Source organism: Phoenix dactylifera, chromosome 6 (assembly GCF_009389715.1).
Source record: "Phoenix dactylifera cultivar Barhee BC4 chromosome 6, palm_55x_up_171113_PBpolish2nd_filt_p, whole genome shotgun sequence".
NCBI classification, from domain to species: domain Eukaryota; kingdom Viridiplantae; phylum Streptophyta; class Magnoliopsida; order Arecales; family Arecaceae; genus Phoenix; species Phoenix dactylifera.
Window position 1 is genome coordinate 18,127,849 of NC_052397.1, and position 20,241 is coordinate 18,148,089.

General features: G+C 39.8%; 3 protein-coding genes across 4 annotated transcripts; all 3 read right to left on the bottom strand.

The window, feature by feature from the left end:
• Nucleotides 1-94: 94 nt before the first annotated feature.
• On the bottom strand, nt 95-1,444 carry LOC103707500 (pathogenesis-related thaumatin-like protein 3.5). The gene is made up of 2 exons (XM_008792014.4): nt 1,214-1,444; nt 95-1,106 (listed from the first exon to the last, which is right to left on the bottom strand). Exons 1-2 carry the CDS (start codon nt 1,260-1,262, stop codon nt 382-384), a joined length of 774 nt encoding a protein of 257 aa, XP_008790236.3. The 5' UTR covers nt 1,263-1,444; the 3' UTR covers nt 95-381.
• Nucleotides 1,445-5,551: 4,107 nt separating this feature from the next.
• LOC103707498 (probable 1-acyl-sn-glycerol-3-phosphate acyltransferase 4) lies at nt 5,552-13,063 on the bottom strand. Of its 2 annotated transcripts, none has more exons than XM_008792010.4 (4): nt 12,712-13,063; nt 9,170-9,938; nt 8,737-8,867; nt 5,552-6,223 (listed from the first exon to the last, which is right to left on the bottom strand). In XM_008792010.4, the coding sequence occupies exons 2-4, from the start codon at nt 9,793-9,795 to the stop codon at nt 5,781-5,783; spliced, it is 1,200 nt and encodes a 399-aa protein (XP_008790232.1). In that variant the 5' UTR covers nt 9,796-9,938; nt 12,712-13,063; the 3' UTR covers nt 5,552-5,780. The 2 variants fall into 2 exon arrangements, with proteins under 2 accessions (XP_008790232.1, XP_008790233.1); XM_008792011.4 differs by lacking the exon at nt 12,712-13,063 and adding an exon at nt 11,875-12,692.
• On the bottom strand, nt 12,854-19,655 carry LOC103707499 (putative pentatricopeptide repeat-containing protein At1g19290). The gene is made up of 6 exons (XM_008792013.4): nt 16,489-19,655; nt 16,339-16,415; nt 15,995-16,199; nt 13,627-13,879; nt 13,367-13,461; nt 12,854-13,145 (listed from the first exon to the last, which is right to left on the bottom strand). Exon 1 carries the CDS (start codon nt 19,470-19,472, stop codon nt 16,614-16,616), a length of 2,859 nt encoding a protein of 952 aa, XP_008790235.1. The 5' UTR covers nt 19,473-19,655; the 3' UTR covers nt 12,854-13,145; nt 13,367-13,461; nt 13,627-13,879; nt 15,995-16,199; nt 16,339-16,415; nt 16,489-16,613.
• Between the last annotated feature and the right edge of the window lie 586 nt (nt 19,656-20,241).

Below are 20,241 nucleotides of genomic sequence, written 5' to 3' on the forward strand. Positions count from 1 at the left end.
TAAAATAGAAGTATTAATTGGAGAAGAATTAGCCCTAGCGCATGCCATGGACTGTACTGAAAAATATGTAAATATATAAAATACCATCGCCACATACAACCAGTCAACCAGTGTGTAATACCGTCATAAGTAACGAGACGTTACAAGATTAATTTTTTTAAAAAAATTACCAAAAAAAGAAAAAAACAAAAACATCAGAAGCAAGCGCATGTGATGAAACCAGAGCAAACAAGGAAGTGAAGTGAAAAAACAAAGGCCTTCCACAAGTCACGGGCTATTCTTTTAGCATCACACCGTCATCGCGAGTGTTTTTTTTTTCTTTTGGTATATTTCTATATTTCAATCCATTATCTAAAGACTGAAAAACATCTAAATCGTCGATTAATCATCGGCCTCGGGGCAGAAGGTGATGAGGTAGCCGTCGGCGGCGGAGCAGGTGAATGTGGATGTGGCGTCGTCGTAGGCGTAGCTGTAGGCGGCGGGGCACGCCGCCTTGAAGAGCTGGGAGTAGCGCGTGGGCCCGCAGGTGTTCGGGGACCCGTGATCCCCCGTGCAGCAGTACTCGGGCCCCCCGAACGCCTCGCACGCACTCCGGCACGCCACCGTCTCCCCTGCCGCCCCCGCCACCCGCAGCTCCGCCGGGCACCGCCCGTTGAGATCCGCCACGCACCCCGCGTATTGGCAGCCGCTCGACGCCGGCGTCGGCCGCAGCCCCATCCCCACGTTGTACCCGTCCACCAGGCTCACGTCGTAGAAATCCTTGGTGGCGCCATTACCGCCGCCGGCGAGGGTGAATTCTGCGAGCGTGACAGGGGGGGCGCCGCCGCCGGAGCAGCGGAGGGCACCGCCGCAGTCGCCGGTGGCGCAGGATCCGGATACGCCCGAGGGGGGGAAGACGCAGGCGGTGCGAGCCCAGAATCGGCCGGACCAGCCGGGCGGGGCGGTGAGGGAGACGGCGGAGTTGGGTGGCAGCTCGAAGCCCCCACCGCCGAGCACGGCTGCGCCGTTGCCGGACAATGTGCCCGGCCACACCGTGTAGGGGCACTTGTTCTGGAGGGTGAACACCGTCGCTACCGCCTCCCTCCTCTCGGATGCCCATAATGCCCCTGCCATTAATTTAATTAATAAATTAATTGGACACTTATGGTGGGGAAGCAAATCAGAAATGCAATTGGAGAGTCAGAGAGAGAGCGAGAGAGAGAGAGGAACTTACCTACGATGAAGAAGAAAAAGAAGAGGCGGCCCCGGAGAGGAGTCTCCATGATGAGCGCTACTTAACTCTGATTCAGAGGGAGGGAAGGGGAGAGAATTGTGGGGTCGTTACTCGGTGCTAACTAGATCAGATAGGCCTCGGATGCACGTATATATGGTCACGATTACGCTTGGAAGCACGCAATGCAAGTGCTCACGTATATATGGGCCTAATTTGCGAGCTCGAATTGAGTAATTGGGCTTGAATAATGCCGGCTGATTCGTGCAAGTTAGGGTTACCTTTGCATGTGAGCAATATAGTATCGAGTATCCGAGCAAGGCTAATTCATGCAAGTAACACCACTGCTCTCATCCAAACCAAGTGGTACCAATACTATATATATCGTTTGATTTTTATATGAATCATTCCCTTTGTGGGCGAACTCAAGTGCAATTTGATGAGGGAATACGATCGAATTTAGTTAAGTCTGGTTATCAGAGATTTCAATTATCAAGTCATGTGATCCAATTGCTAGTTACCGGTCATCATTGGGAAGGAAGCCTTTTCTCGACCAATGTGGAAGAGATTGTTGTCTTCATTAGCTGTACCATGCTTGCTGCCGGAGACGAAAGACCATTCCGTCTTTTGTCTTGGTCCGACAGCATGCTCTCTACTGGGAACTGAGTTGGCGTAATGATTCGTGTATTTTCTCCGAGGACTTTATCTGAAGGGAAGTTTTCATTTAGGTAAAGAGGATTTTAATTGCCATTGCCATGCATGCAGTAAGCCAGATAGATGGATGGCGTCGTCAAGTTAGTCCAGAACGGGAGTTCATGCATGCATGTTCACGCGCACCCTGACCACCTACCTCTACGTGTGAATTGCTGAGTCTCTGGCCACTTCGGTTCATGAATTCCTTGCAGGTCCTGACTCCATGCATCATTTCTTCCTCTCTCTTTTTTGTTTCCTTTCCCACAATTCTCTCCCCCCCTCACTTTTTTGCACTTGGAAAAGATTCAGGCTCTGACGACATCCACGCGGCGTTGCATGCATGAAGGCTCGGAGTGGGAGACGGTTGAGCGCCACGCCAGCATCGTGGCCCCTACTATAGCGCTCGCATCCATTTCGTGATCTTTAGAAACTTTTCTTCCCAAATAGCCAATTGAAAGCTGCCTCCCATTTTCTTCGGAAAATAATAACAATAATAAAACCAATACTGGTGGTACGTGAACGTAAGCTGGCTAAAAGCTGCAGCAGTGACGGTCTTTTAGCTGCCATATTTACCTAGGCATTTAATTCGAACATGCAAGCTTAGCCATAGTTGGCCTGAAGTTTCTTCGAACTGCATAAAACCACATTAAACTACACCTGCTTGGATTGAATAATCCGAACGAACAAACGCACGCTAGCTTGAACCAACCACCCGTGCTGAACTCGCATCAAATCACCCTTGATGAAAACTTTCAACAAATCCTCTGGGAATTTGAATGCGGCTGCTTCTCGAGGGTGGAAATCTTTCAAGAAATCCTCTGTACGAATTGTTAGCGGCCGCACAACTTCAACCCATATTTAATTCTCCAAAGGAGATTGGTTTTGAAAAGGAGTTGTTTCTCTGTTGGTCTATCAAAATCTGTCAATAGTGCGAGCTGTAGAAATTTTCCATATTATCCCGTCACCAGGTCTTCGGCAGCTCCCTTTATCTATTATGCTTTGATTTGGTCGCCTGGTTTTTGATTCAGGTGCCTGTTGATGCATGCAGTTTAGGCACCCATCACGCTTGTACCTACCAGTGGAACCTAATTAGGTGACCGCTCACCTGCCTGCGTTTGCTATGCCTTTCTTCGAGTGATGGCATCTGCTCCCTGCTTCACCAAACAAAGGTTTTCCTCCCCTGGTAATGGTGATTAAGATGCATCTTTTTATTCGTCTTGTCAGAATTAAACTTTATAAAACCATTCTTGGGCTGGATTAATTGATGTTTGGTTGGAATAAAAAGCTCCGGAACAACTACTTGTTCTGGTTACGATGTATCCATCTAACCGCTGAAAAAAGCAGCACTCGGCAAAACAAAGGCTCCCGCACTTTTAAGGTAAGCATATAAAATTAAGACAAGTTAGAAGACAAGGTGGTTGACTTTAGCCGTCACGAGTGGCGAGTTTGCATTTAGGATTGGTTGATCAGAACGGTTAACAAGAAATTGATCAAACATGAATCAAAAAGTCACCGACATTGGCAACCAATATAGAACATGAAATGCAAACATCCGAGCCTCGGATGCTATATTCTAGATGCAAGCTGATAGATCCATGAATCGCGTGCAGGCAATTGAGATCACCCTAAGCTCCCTTTTGCTGCATTTAGAGTAGCAGCCAAAAATATCTGCATCTTGTAGCCTTATCATCTTACTTTAATAATAATAATAAAAGTATTACAATATGATCATAATCTTATTATAATATTTCTTATATGATATTATAACAATTATAATAACACCGCATAGTAATATAATAATATTATATATAGTTATAATATAATATAATACAATAATTATTATAAGAAGATAAACAAGCATAATAATTATTATCGAAATAATATGATATTAGTTATTACAATATAACTATTAGAAATTTCCCTAAATAATAAATAAAATAATATTATATTTACACGAACCGATCCTAGATTATAATATTCATTATATTATACATTAATATAGTACTATATTATTATATTTTATATTAAGAACAATATAATGTTACTATAATATATGATTTTAATAGTTATTATAGTATGAAATAAATTGTATCACCCTAACCGCTACAGCTCCAGCGATCAACCCCATTATCACCCTTCTCAAAGATTGGACTCGATGCCTGTAACGGGAAAGCTGCCTCTGAGATACAAGCTGGTACATTCCCTCCCATGTCTTGTTTTTTTTCTTCTCTCCGCTTAAACTTCTATTGAACTTCTGATTTCATTTGCCCAATGAAACCGGGATGGTCTCCCTTTTCTCCAAGAGATGGAGATAGAGAGCCAGAGAGAGGAAGCCATCAGATCATGTTTATTTAAATATCATTATTATAATCAATCTGAACATATATTAAGCACTTATATTATGTCATAAGTTTGTTAGTCCTCCCTCACCAGAATCTGGTACCACTCTCCCGGATTATGGGATTCCGTATCATGGTATTCGTTGTCATCCTTAAATAAATACTAAATGGGATCTCACCCAAAAATTAAAGAAATACTTGATGAGAGAATATGGAGGCTGGAGTCCATTTGCCATCAATTAATATAAAGACCAGAGAATAGGAGTTGGTATGCAAGTTTGCGAGGCGGCTGACCTATACTGAGGGCAGCTCTTGGGGTAGATTTCAAACTTTTCTTCGTATTCATGAGACATTTACAATCATCCACGCTTCAGATTGCTGGAAGTTAATGCTATGAAAAAAAAAGTCTCTCTCAAGTTCAAGATTGATACCTTAAATACCAAGCAGATTATATGAAAATCGATTAAGTTGATGCAATCAGAATTAATTATGTCTGGAGACACAAGACTCATTTACCTTGAATCTTGATGCCATTTTTTTTCTCAAGCTGCTGAACAACAGCCTCTTGCAGCATGGACATTTTGGAGCGGTTAGCTACATTCTAACTAAAGACCTCATGCATTTGTAGAGTACTCAAGTCTTCAACATCAAATACAATGAATTCTGGCCAGCATCCTTCTTTTTTTTTTTTTTTTGAGGAGGATTCTGGCTTGTGTCACTCAGACACCTACATATTTCAGGTTCTAAACCAGACAATGACGAAAAGGTTGCTGAGGGAGAAGATTTACACATTTTTTGGCTGAAACCGTAAACTAAAAGGTTTTTGTGGAATATATCAGGTCAACATGATGTTCAGTCTAGCTTACACTGATAATTATCATGTTACGGTACGTATTATTGTGCTGTATCAACTTAATCTAGAAAGAATTGGATGTTAACTTGTGTTAGCTTCTGGATGTGATGGCATTTCACTCACAGTAATAACTATCGTCGAGCATGTCAAACACAGCATGGAATGTACTATTTGCTTAGAAGAGTTATTCTTTCCTTATGCAACATCTAGTTCATAAAGAAACTGAAATTAGTCTATGAAAAGAACATAAATTTCCTATGCATGTGGCTATCAAGGCTTGTCCATCTAACAGCAGCCGTGCATGATAATACTTCACAAATGTCATATCTATTCTGCGATCTAAAAAATGCATGCACAGGCATATTCAATATTCCCTCATGAGCGGCAACACTCTAGGCCATACCTCAAGGAAAACCTCAACGTATTTCTTTGTTGAAAAAACACAAACAAAGATAATTTTAACCACAAGAACAAGGTTCTCAGGTATTTGTGTTTAGAATTCCTGCAACATCTCTTGGCTAACAAAATTTTTGAAAAAGGTTACTCCACAATGATACAGTCTACAAATTTGGTGCTGGAACATAATAATGCTAGTAACAAAAAGAAACTACTTCACCAACCTAGTAGCACAGAAATAACAATTTTCAGTTGAAACACAAATAATCACAAAGTTACATGATCTGATCTAGCATGTTTTCTTGCCACAGAACAAGCCCTTCACAGAACCTAATACTGGTTGTGGTTGTATACCAAAGTAGGTTACAAATGAAAGTAAAGTAAAGCTTAATGATGCATAAATTTTGAACAGAACAGATGAGAAAAGTGTAAGGTATATGAATATGCTAGTCAAAGTAATTACCACAAAACATTTCACCAGGCATGTTGGTGTTGATAGATCTCCTTCAGTTCCTTGGTGAGGAAAATACCCTAGAGAGAGAAAATCGGAGAGTTGTTGGTCCTTGAGCCTGAACCTCTCTATCAACCATGCGGCTACCTCATTTTCAGATGCTGGGATTTCATGAGGCAGGATGCGTTGGACATGTATATGGACTTCAGAAGGATCCACACCAAACACATTGTCAATAAAAAGCGGACAACGGTGTTTGTAACCAATGGTGATATCGTAAACTGCATAGGATCAACAGGTAGAGATGTCATCATATGTGGATCAAAGAGAGGGAGGGGATCAAGAGCAGTCCAAAGATAAAAAATGTGGTTTTCCATTGTTGACAATGAAACAGCTAATTTTCATCACTGACCACAGAAATATAAAAAAGGTTTAAATACATGTCCTTTCTTAAACAAAGATTAAAAAATAAAATATTTTCAGAGAAGACTAGAAGAAGGTCATATGAAGAATAGAACATCTCAAAAAAGCGAAGTACTAGGTCCAACATCAAGCAATGAGGGGTTGCTTCTGCAATGAAAAGTCTTAAAGATATCACAACTCAAGGATGTGATGAGTCTTCTCACTAAGTGATAAGATATGAAGAATTGACTGAAGCTTCACATAATGCATAATATTTAGCACCATATTGGCTCCAAAACAAAGCGTTGCATATCAGAAGCCATTCTCAAGTAACATTAGTTATTTGAAAGGAGTGATAACTCTTCTTGGGTATTTTTAGTGACTCTCTCAAGTAAGAATTGCTCCAAAAGCAACAGAAACTGTTAGGCAATGTATTAACTTATAGCATCAGCAACGTTTTAGCCCTAACTAACAGTTCACGTGAGAATTTATCCAAGTATAGTCAGACTACAAATATAATGAAGCCGGAGAAAATGTGAATAGGGAGCGTTCGAGGAAGCACATACTGAACTCTTACTATTATAATAGGCTTGATACACTTGATAGATTTAAGATCTTCCTAAGCATAGTAAGAGGCTGTATGCATTTAATGGGGGAATAGGTAGCCAATGACATAATGGATAAGCATGGATTATGTTCTCACCTATTAAATGCCTGAGAACGTACAGAAACTTATGATTCAGCTACAAGTCCAGTGCATAGTCATTTGCTGAGATTGTACTATGCAGCCTCAAGAACCTATGAATGTAAGTGTAGGTGGACCACAAGTTACTCATCGATTTAATAGAAAGAGAAGAAAAAGGGAGTGGGCAATTTAGTCTTTCCAAAGTTTTGTATTCCTTATGTCCAAAGGCAAGGATATCAAGGCCAGCACATGAGTTACAATCATAACCAAATTTCAAAGATACCAGGCCAGTCACCCCCGACAAAAAGATCTTCAACAATCAATCAACTGAAACAAGACTAATTGCCAATCATTATGACTATATCATATCTGCAAAATAATTGAAGCGGCCTTCAATAAGCAGAAATATGAGAAGCACTTGCTCACTTAGAATTTGACAACATATTGCTACATGCATTTGGTACCAAACACATAGGAACAGGTACCTTGTACAGAAAAGGACAAAGAAAAAGGAAAACAGCACTCTTCATCAAGAAACCTAACGATGGATAAAAGAACTCCACCTATAGAGTTCTAGGTAATGGGACTATTAGTTAGAACTTCGATTCATGTAACATATCGCAAATTTGTAACTCTTTATCTACATCAAGAAATGTTGTAACATTTTTTTCGCTTTTTTTTTTTTTTGGGTGGGGGGGGGGGAGTGGAGGTGGGGTGTGGAGAGTACCTCTATAAGTCAGATATAAGATGCAGGAGAACCAGAACGGAAAAGTGTAGGTAAGGTGAATTATCTCACAGGTTTAGGAGTTCTAATGCTAAAAATTCATGGTTTCTGCTCTATGGGACAGGACTATTATTGACTAGTTTTAAAGAGAAAAATAAAGAAACTCGTAACACATTTAGGAAGGGAGCAAGATTAATGATTCTTGTGGAATTTAGAGCTCGACACATCAACATTAAGAAAGAAATTTGAATTTTATAACACGAATAAAGTAAAAGCACACCATGGAGGAACTCAAAAGGATTATCAATGCAGTCATTAACAATAGCAAGACTTTATAGTTGAGGGTGAATGCTTTATAACTGACTACTGATATCCTGAAAAGGACCATAAGGTTTATATTTTACGAAAATAGTGTCAATTAATAGAAGATAAATGAGGGTGAATGCTTGAAGTTCGAAAATCAAATCTTGGTTGAGCCAAAACTAAGTATACGGAGTGTATAGATAATATGACCACTAGACCTTAATGGAAGATAAATGAGATTGAATCCTACAACAACCTTGCTCAAAAAAAAAAAGGGAGAGAGAGTAAACCTGAGTTTGATGAAGGCATGCATGAGGGATTTTTTTTGGTATAATACCAGAAGGCTGTTTGGGCATCAAATCTGTGTGCATGAGCATGACTGTGTACGTGTAAGTGCATGTGCATGCATTTGCAAAGAAAAGCCAAGGGGTTGAAGAAACAAGGTTGAAATGATGCAAAACCAATTAAAATTATACAAGTTTTATTCAATGAAGGCAGGAACAGGCCACGACGATGCATATGGGTGTACAATATGACAGCTTGTACATGAATAAATGTGCATATATTTAGAAGTTAGAGCACAAGAATGACATTGCCAATTCAAATGCTGCAGTGAGCCAAGACAAAGACATCACATTCTGCATGAAAGAGGAAATTAGGAATGGAAAGAAACAACCTACCTGCATCTAAGGAGTTCCTGAGAGCTTCCAAACAAGAATTGAAACCCTTTGTTTTGGGAAGAAGCACATTTCTGAGGATTGGTAAGCCATTCTCAGCTGCAAACTGCTGGCTTTTGATGCACTTCTGTTCACTGGGATAGGAAAACAATTAGAGGTTGTATAAATAGAAGCTGGTAGATGGTATCACATAGATGTTGTAATTTATTAGTTCAGATGTTGACTGAGCAATTAAAATTGTTGGTTACAATAAATGGAGGAATAGCTTGTTTCTTCTTTTAATTTAATATTTCTCATAGTTAACACCCTTCAGAAAATGTATAAGAACTAAATACCTAGAAGGACAATCAGTTTATTCGTCAAGAAAAGTACTAAAAAACACTTGTTGCATTTCTGCAACCAAGGGATGATAGAAGAAATAGAAAGGAGATATTACGTATAGTCAGTGCCCTCTGGAAAAACTGCAAGCCAGAGTGGATCTTGGGGATCTTTGAAAGCTGAAAGCCTTTTCCACATGATTGCTTCATCAACTTCCCACTTTCTCTCTACTGGAATGAACTCTAAAATGTGAAATCCCCAGCTAAATATAGGCAATTTCATCAGACTGCTCTTAAGAATATACTTGATATATCCCAAGCGACCCTTTCTCAATGCAAGATCCCACAAATACATCCAATCAACTTCAGTTCTGTGGTTAGCAAAAAGCAATACTCGCTCCTTTTCAGGAACACTTTCACCAGAAAAAACTACCTTTGTCTTATTAATTTTCTCGAACAGAAAAGGCCACAAAGATAGCCATGTTCCAAATAGAATGGAGGTTGCCTTCCTGCTGTAATGTACACTAAAAAGACGCAATAAAAGAGCAGTCACAGGGGCCCAATATATTAACATCATAAACGCAGTTGAAAGTAATATCACCAAACATAGAACACCCCTGAATACCCTCAATGGAGTTAAACGGCAGCGTTTTGGTCGATTTTTTGAATTCAGAGGCTCACAAGCCTCCATCTGCTTCCGGTTTCCAATCAAATATTTGCCTTCATTAGAAGTAGAACCATTCATCTTGAACAGCTAAAATTCAGGTGACAATAACACTCCCTGTATGTGATTACTTGTGCCGCTTAATCTGATGGTTGTGCTACATTACTTGTGCCATAACAACACTAAAAGTACCTGCAGAATGCAAATCTGGAAAATCTTTTGCCCTGCATAAAATCAAGAGGGAGGGGAGGATATAAGCACCCTACTTCTATTTTGAACATCACAAATAACCACACATGCAAAAATAAGGCTATACCAGCGGATAATTATATATATATAAAAGAAGAAGAACTCAGGATAAATTTAAAAACAGTAGCTAAACCAACTTGATATATAGTTTATGAAGATAATTTGATCCTTTAGAAGAAAGGTAAAGAAATGCGACAAGTTTAAAGTTTTGACATAGGTCACAATACATGCCGATTACATTAAGGAAATATGCCCAACATCTGGTAATATTTTGTTACCAGAAAAATATCTCAGCCAACATTTGGATAAGCAGGCGTGAGATTTAAGGAACAAAAAATTACAAATAGACGGACAATGTAGGGCTATGTAAGTATCATCAAGTAATTGCTACTTGATATTAAGTAAATTGGCACAAACATTGTTCATACATGGGAGATACCTCAGCTTATGATGAACACAAAACAACTGTTGAGTATACTTTAGTAAAAACTTATTTGTGCAGAATTCATTATAAAAAGAAATATATTCAGCGGCTTGGGTGGACCAACTACAAGTTCATTAAAACCTTTTATAAACTTTCTCCATTTCTTGTAAATCAAGCAATCAACTATGGTAACACAACAAAACATTGACTTCTACCTAAATCCAATGGCATCTATTATAACGCGACCAAACGAGAGTAAAACTCATAACCTAAGCAAGAAGAGAAACAAGGGAGACACAATATAACCAAAAAGTACATAATCAGCACACTGTTGACGTGATGGAGATATTTTAGATTCTTACAATCAACTCTTGTCCCAGAAATGTCATTGGACTGAAAAAGGCAAATACAAATCCCTACACTTAATGAATTATATGTTTTGTTGACGAACGGAAAAGATCGAATCATGGAAAAATCCCAACTTAAGGAGGCTTTCTCCCTTGGCCTCCTCCTTCATAAAATCCAGCGAAGTTAGTGTGCGCGCGCGCGTATAGAATGATTGAAACATCTATGAGAAAAATCTAATTAGAGTGTATAATTTTCAGATGAAGATCGATAATATAGGTATCAAATTAAAAAAATAATTTCAACCATGCATCTTTGAAACCTGCATGATTTTCGGAAGTTAGCTATCATCAAGTAGGCCAAGGTCCATAAAAACATCTTGCATGAGTCATGAGAAGAGTCTTAACATGGGTAATGGTAAAATATTGAATGAGAAGGATGAATGCCTCACGCATGCTGCACCAAAAGCTAATAGTTTGGATTTGATGTTTCACAGGCTTTCACATTCAAGAAATTTGAAATTGGACTAGTAAGAATTTCCAACAAATCATCAACTTAAAAATAGTTGAATCTTTACAACCCAGCCTCTGATCTCATCTTCAAACATTATACCCTTTTAAAACAATGCAAATGCTTTCGTCTTCCAGTACTTAAAGTACAATCAGCTTGAAAGAAGAATTGGCTCCCTATGTTAACTTATGCATCGTTTTAAGCAAAGATTTTGCCGGAGAAACAGATCTTTAAAAATAGAGAACGAAAGGAGAAAGAAAGTCGATGGATTTACAGGCAGTTCGAGTACCTAAACCTAGTCTGTTTGCTTGCATGCAGGTAGTAAATTCGTTTGCATAAATAAATAGAGAACGAATCTATACCGAATCAAACAGGAAAAAACAAGGCTATAAAAACATAACAATAATAGCTGGATTCATAAGTAGTAAAACAAAGAATTAACACAGAGAATTAGAGTAAATCGTCGGCCGGAGAAGGAGAAATCCGTCGATCTCTGAAGAAAGGTGGGTGATCAAGGGGCAGATGATAGGTAATAGGGTGGGCTCGCGAATGGTGATTGAAAGGAGAGAGGCAAAGAGGGATTTAGTTTTCGAATTGGGATCGGTGGCGGATGCGATGAGAGAGGGACGAACCTCGGGGGAGAGGGAGAGAAAGGCCGGAGATCTGGTCGGGATCGGAGGTCCGAGGCAGCAGCAGCAGCAGCGACAGCGCACCTCAGAAGGCCTTGGAGATAAAAAAAAGATATCGATTTAATTGAAACCCAAGGGCAAAGGCATGGCTTGCACCAAAAGTCAATAAGATACGATGCAAGGGCAACTGCACCAAGCACAATAACAAGGGCTCGACGGGCCTCCTTTCCAACCGAACCGAGCGTCTAAACAAACCGGCCCCCGACTCTCCAGTCCACGGTCCGCAACGATGACATACATATATTCCTATTTTCTCGCTTCCATCGGAGATCCGTAGAGCGTATATGAATGCCAAGAAAGCCGGTCTAATGATATCGTTTTGTCACTTTGCATAAAGCCTAGATGTGACTCCTCTGATGGATCGAAATCAAGCCCATTGAGATTCGTAGAGCATTGGAATGCCAAGAAAGCCGGCCCGCAGCCTTGATTACTTTAATAGGTGGTTTATAAGTTCATATTTGGTATGGCAACAGGTCTCCCATCTTGGGTGTGAAAAATAAAAGTGGCATGTCAATTGATCAGTCCAAAATCCAAATTGCTTGCTGTTGCCATCAATGATGCAAGTTGGAATCCAGAATGCTAGTACTCAAACCCCATTAAAGGCAAGATTGCAATTCCCCTAACTGTACCGATCAGGTTGCCTGATAAGACCATCACGCATACACAAACAAACAAGCAATAGCAGGCTGACCATACACAAGGAAATCAAAAGAAGTGCGATGGGAACTTCTTCTTCTTTTCTTTTTTTTTCTTTTTTCTTTTTTTTTTTTTTAATTTTACCGATCATGTATCAGCAGGTTTTGACTTCAAACTCCTTGAGCGACATTATTGTCAAGGATCCGCATGACGTGTGATTAATGCTGTCGCAGCCCACTTTCAATTTCTGCAGGAATATCAGAACTAGGGAGCCAATATTTTTTAACCGAGTATTCCCTCAATTGTTTGGTGAAGCAATTAAACTTTCTTTGCCTCTATCTTTCCAATCACCGAGAAGAGCCTGGGTCAATCAATCCAGGCATTTGCATCCTCCATCAACTGGCTGAGCCAATAACAGTTGGGAATTCTTGATGGTCGACGGTGGCATATTGATTTTGGGTCCATTGGCCTCTGGTATTTTGTTAACTGCGAGCAGCTTGGCCTTTCTTTATCATCAGCCTGGCTGACTTTCCAGGACTCTTACAAGAAGAACCACAGTTTGTATTCAGATCCGAAACCTGCAAAAAGAAAGCTGACTCAATTGACAGATTTCAATTCAATAAGGTTTTAGATAAGGCCTTATCTAGCATTCCAGCATCTCATGAATCCACAGTTGGTTAGCAGTCGAGCAAAATTTCTATAATTATGGCTGTTTGCTTGTCATACCCGCTAAAATCATTTTCTTGGCTACCAATTCTTACTGACAACAGAGACCTACAAAGGATGGTTACAGATATACCTGAAATTTGCAAGAGGCCCCTCCACATTGTGATCCCACATGCTGTCACAGTCCTATGCAGCATCCGATCTGTCCAATTGGTACACTTGATGGAGCTGCAAAGACAAAATATGCCATCAAAGCCGTTCAAGTTAGGAAGTGCAAACTTTCTCAAACCCTGTAACATGAGTTTATCTTAGTATGTCACAAATATTTACAATAGCAGTAGAGATGCAAGCTGAAAAACATTGATGGCCTTTGCAAGTTGCTACTATCACTACCTTTGCAAATTCAAGGTGTTGCTGTCACTTTGGTTTTTCCTGTTGGAGCTTAATCCAGCTTCAAGCTCAAGTTCATAAGCTGAAGAGTAGTGCCAAGAGATGACTGATTGCTTGATAGTAATGGAAGCATTATTCACTTGCACTTTCTATTCACACAATAGGACGTCAGTGGCAATGCCTGTTGTTGGCAATGCTTTGTAACAGGAAATGTTGAGGATGAAAGTTTGCTGTAGTTCATAATGCTGCTTGGCAGCTGGAGTCAATGTCATCGTATTACAGAATGAAAATCAGATTAGCAATGATTTAAGAAAAGCATTAGACCAACTTAGGTCTAGCAAGATAAAAACCAAGGTCAACTTCACTAATCATGAAAACTAATATCTATGCAAAATTTGAGGCGGGAAGCACAGAAAGTGGAGACCAAATATTTAGCATGTAATAAAGTTATAAATTTAAAAAATTATTTCACGCACATGCACATGTCATAGGGATGATGATATACAATACTAAATCTTCATATTTCTTGACACAGAAAGAGAAATGGTATTGATTATTCATGACAATTGGTTCAGCATTCTGTTAGAATGCGAAATGTTATGCAGAGTGTGTGAGCTATGAACAGAATTCAAATTGTTTCATAACTAAATATGGTTTTCGATGCTTCTGCTATAATCATCCATATCACACACCTTATCACAGCTCAAGTTTGTCATGCAGATCTTAATGAAACTCGAGTCTGAATCTATTTTTGTCCTTTCCTTCATTTTAGTATCTTCATTTTTGGATTAAGGGAAACTCAAGGGCAATATATCATATAGGATTCTGTTTTAAGAGCAGATACAACTTATGATATAGGGTTTACCTCCATCAGTTATAGAGAAATCTGTAAATTCCATAGTCAAAGTAGACTTTTCACAATTAAATAAGGTTTTTGATGCTTCTGCTATCACCAACCATATCATGTACCTTATCACAGCTCACATTTGTCACATAAATCATGATGAAACTCGAGTCTGAATCCACTTTAGGACTTCCCTTCATTTTAATACCTTCATTTCTGAGCCTAAGGGAAACTCGAGTGAAAAAGATTGAATGCAACTCTAGACAGTATCATATATGAATTCTATTTTAAGAGAAAACTGACAATTCCTTATTCAAATCAGACTTTTTAGGTGATTAACTACTGCAAATGGAGTATATTGATGTGCATCATTGCAATTCAAATCCATCCCAACCATGAATGGAAACTCGGCATGTGGCTTCTCATAATCTTTAATGTGAATAAAGAAAATTAGAGATAAGTTTAGAAGAAACATGGTTCTCTAATAGGAGATAGTCTTTTATGCTCCAGTTTTAACTATCAAGCTTTACAATCACTGTTGGAAAGCCTATAAATTTGAAATCATAGCATAACTTGATTATATGATAATGACTCACATCAATGCAACTGAGAGGGAAGATAAGAGAAATCAAGATAAAAAAGGAAAATGAAGATGCCTAGAATCCAGCATAGTACAACTGGTTACCTGTATCAATCTCCAAAAATTAAAACTATGAAGATCTTTAATACAAACCACAGATCCATCTCAAAGACTTGTACAATAAGCAAAGCCTCTATTAATTGACTCATTCATTTAGTTCATCCTTGAATTATAAGTTTTAGCCAATCAACTGTTAAATGTTTGAATTCGACTTGAAGTTCTTACATAAATCAAGAATATCAAACACAATATCCGAGTGTCAAGACTTGCCATTTAAAAGCTTACTGCTTTTTTTTTTTGCAGCAACTGATTTTGATCTCCTTAACTGATGGACCTCAGGGTTCATCCTACATATCGGATGTAACCCTTTTGAAGTAATATGAGACAACAGACACCTTAAGAACTGGTTTTGTAAATGCTATAATCATCTGAACTGCCACGTGTCTAAAATGAGTGAAAATACATTTAAGCTAACTTTAGGCAAGAATATGATTTTTCATACCAAGACTTGCAGACCATGTTCATGAGGTATTATGTACACTAGGAAATTGACAAAGTTGGAGCCTGATATCCTAGGATTTACGATGAGTTATTGAACAATTATATTGTTTCTTTACTGGGGAGGCAAAAAAAGATTCCTAAAGCTTGTTCTCTTCTAAGACATCCATTAGTGATTGAACTACAGAATCAGGAAGTATGCAAAACCTAAAAGACAATTAGCATGTATCTAATACAGAGAGAAGATATGGCATTGCTATAAGAGCTACCTTCCATATCGATGTTTATTCTTCATCTTCATAGATAAAAGATTTCAAATAACTCTTTAGCATTAACACTTATCAAGTAACCATGTGAAAAGAAATATATTGAATGTAAATAGTGCATACTTGAAGTGGGGATTGCAGTGCCACAGAATCATAGCCATAACCAGCAAATTTTATCCCATTTTCAGGATTTTGAGGATTTCTTCATCATTCTTCCAGCAGTGGGAAACATGAGAGCTCATATGAACAAAACAATTAGAACCTAGGGATTTGGAGAAGCACCACAAGCGGCTACTCATGTTCTACCTCCATCCATAAATGAGTTGAACTGGAAACAATAAACTATTATAAGCTGCAGTTCTGGAACATATTTTGCAATTCTGACGTATATGAGAGATTTCCAGTAAAAGCTTCAAGTAAACTCATACACTCCACACATAAAACAATCTATTAACTCGAAAAAGTACCTAGCGATTTGCTAGAAACAGAACCTCAGAATATGTCAGCTGCGCATCCACATAAACAAAATTCGATCTGGCATTTCCTGCATCAAAAAACAAGGCATAAGTGGAAATTAACTACAAGCATAATAGAAGCTTAAAGTGATGATTTAGTACCTGACTCCACTAAATACAGTGGCAAGTAATCAATCTTTCAAGTACTTGAATACATGCAATGGGCAAGACAGGAACAGATAAACTCTGTTCATAGTTTGAAGCACATTCATGATGTGCCCAACTTCTTAATATGCATGAATATGTTCAGACAAATTAATGGTGCCATGCTTGATTCCTTTCACAGCCATGGGTTCTGCAGGACCCATGTTTCCTTTGAAGGCAACAGCTGGAAAAAGGCCTCGGATATGCATCTCTTCATATAGCTTTGAAATCTGATGCATGTCCATACATCTGATATAACCTTGGACCAATGTAGAATATGTCACATAATTAGGGTCCACACCACTCTCAACCATTTGATCAAGAATCTTAATGGCAGCTTCCGTATCCCCCTGACTGCAGAGACCATTGATCAATGTAGTATAGGTCACAACAGTAGGACTGATGCCTTCCTCCATCATTTTTTGCTTAAGTTTGAATGCTTCAGTAATTTTACCAGACTTGCAGTAACCATCAATCAATGTATTGAATGTAACAACATTAGGAGTTACACCCTTTGAGTGCAGCTTATGGAAAAGATTGACCGCTCTATCTAAATTCCCAGACTTACACAGGCCATTGATGAGAGAATTGTATGTAACAATATTTGGAATGAGACCCCTTTTCATCATCTCATCCCTTAATACAAAAGCTTCATCTACATTACCTGAAGCTGAGAAGCCATGAATAAGAGTGCAATAAGTAAAATTGTCAGGTACAAAGCCCCTTTGTAGCAAACTTGCGAACAGTATCTTTGCATCTAAAATCCTTCCAGACTTGCAAAGCCCACAGATGACAACATTGTACATAATGTTGTTAGGCTGAATATTTTCTTTTGTAGTTTCATCAAGGAGATTTGCAATTTTATGCATACTGGGATTGTTTGCACTACAATCAGAAGACTTATTAAAAACTTCATAATCTGGAAGCATGTTGATATCTACCATTTTCTGCAACAACACATTTGCCTCATCAATCTTACCCTGACGATAGAGACCACTGACAAGAGCAGTGCATATGAATATATTTGGAGTTAAACCCTTCCCTGTCATTTCAAAATATGCTTCAAAAGCTTTATCCATGATTCCTTCTTTACACCAGCCAGCTATCAAAGCTCCATAGGTCACAATATTGGGAGCCAGTCCCTTTTCTTGCATGCCAACAAGAAGATCATTGACCCAGCCAGATGTCTTAGATTTGAAGAGTCCAGTAATGAGAGAATTAAACATCTCAATGGAAGGAGAGAATCCTAACTTTTCCATCTCATCCCTAACGTTCAAAGCCTTCTGCATGTCACCAACTTTACAGTAACCATCAATCAGTGTCCTATAAGTCACGCTATCAGGGAAACAACCCCAATCTACCATCTTCCTAAGAATCTCCTCCGCTTCTACCATTTTCCCCACCTTGCACAACCCATTGATCACTGTATTGTATGTGATTTGACTCTTTGCAAACCCCCTAGCTAGGATATCCTTCCAAAGCTTTAAGGCTCGTTCAATATCACCTGCTTTGAAAAAACCATCCAGCATGGTGCTGCAACTAATTTCATTAGGTGCCACACCCCTTTTCAGCATTAAGAACCACAACTTCAAGGCATCATCCATGGCACCTCCCTGAGAGAAGCCCTTGAAAAGGGTATTATAGGTTAGAACTGTCACTTCAATACCTTTCTGAAGCATCATGTAACAAATTTCAAATGCCTTGCTCATAAGACCCTCCTTGCAAAAGCCATCTAAGAGAGTATTATAACTGTAAGCATCTGGTTTCAGGTACCCATTTTCCATCTCATCCACTATTTTCTCTGCCTCGCGGATTCTTCCCAGCTTGCAATATCCATTAATCAAGGCATTACAGATGACTACGTTTGCTTTTATTCCCATACCTGACATCTCATCTCGAATCCTAATCGCATCATCCATTTTTCCCATTTGGCAGTAAGCATTTACCAGCACACCATAAGCAACTTCATCAGCAGATAAACCGGCTACCACTTTCATGTTGTTAAGAACTCTCTCCGCTTCCTGAACCTTGCCTTCCTTGCAGTATCCCTTGATCAACAGTGTGCAGGTAACAACATTCGGTGAAATGCCTCTTTCAGACATCGACCTGAAAACTCTCACTGCCGTTTCCGTCTGTCCTAAACTGCAGTAGCCATTGATCAGCGAATGGTAAGTCACGAGATTCACCTCAAAGCCCTTCCGTTCCATTTCTAACACAAAATCCGAAGCTTTCTGGATCTTCCCATCCTTGCAATAAGCATTAACCATGATAGACACAGTGAAAACATCAGGCAGAATCCCTGCCCTGGCCATCTGTTCGAATACATGAGCCGTTGTGCGACTCTCTCCGCATTTAACCAGGCTACTCAGAAGACTGTTGCAAGACCTGGAACTAGGCTTGCATCCATACTTGCCCATGTTATCAAAAACGAAAAGAGCCTCCTTTACGGATCCACCCTCCGCGTAGACCTTCAGAAGCATATCAAAGACCGTCGGGGAGAAAGAGAACAGCTTATAAACCCTCACAAGCTCGTCAAAAACATAGGAAACGGATGATCTATCGCTGGGAACAGTCACCAGATCCTTCAAGTACCCTCTAGCCTCATCGAACATGCGCCCCCGGGATAAGATGTGAACAATCTTGCAATGAGATCGGGCATTGGGCCTGAAGTACTGCTGCTTCGAGGCGATTCTGAAGAACCCCAGGCAGGCACCGGGATCGAGACGGAGCCTGACGAGGACGGCGTCGAGGATGTCGTCGGAGAACTCGAAGGGGAGCTTGGAGACGGCGTGGAAGCGCTCTAGGGTCAGGATACGGCAGAGCCGGTCGAGGAGCTCCGACCTGCTGAGATCCGGGAGGTTCCATTGGAGGAGGGTTCGGGAGGCATGGATCGATCGGCGGCGGGTGAGGGATCGAAGGAGAGGAGGATAGTACCTTGGCATCGGGGGAACATCTAGGGTTTCGAGGAGATTTTCTTCGAGGGTTCTTGGTTCGGTTTCGTCGACATGGATGGATGGATTTTTTTCTGGGAGAAACGGAGACCGGCGAAGGCCCTGCGCTCGAGCCTCCTGTGACCGGCGAGGCCGAGGGAAAGTGATATCGGGCTAATCCATGGGCTCGGAGATGGGCAACGGAGTTGGGCTTGCGAAAATCCTTTAGGATAAAGATTTTTCATGGTTCTTACGCGAGGATACGCACAAATGGTTTCAAAATTAACTAAGCTCATGGATCATATGGACTAAAGGGCACCCTAGCACAGATTTAGATTTAAATTTATGATAACTTATGATTGAATTTGAATATATTTGAATCCATACTTATAGTTGGATTTGAATAAATTCAAATCCTTAACCGGATGAAGACGCTAAGGCTTAAACAATGTTCCGACATGTATTTAATCCTACATCGGTTTACACAATGTTCTCGACTTAAAGTTGTGCAATCTAGATTATTGTCCTTCGATGAATTTTAGATCGCTTCAAAGATGAAGTCAACTAGTATATCACTGGTGTACCAGCTCTTCGTTGAGGTACAATGGCATTGGTTCCCTGAAGGCCTAGTATGAAGTTCAAATCTCATGAGGTCACCTTTAAGGTTACAAACTTTGATTATGTAGAAGATTAGATATATCACGCAAATCCGTTCATGTTTGACTGGCGTTATTCCATGCTTAGGCCATTGTATGACTTGGCCTACATGGCCATATTCCAG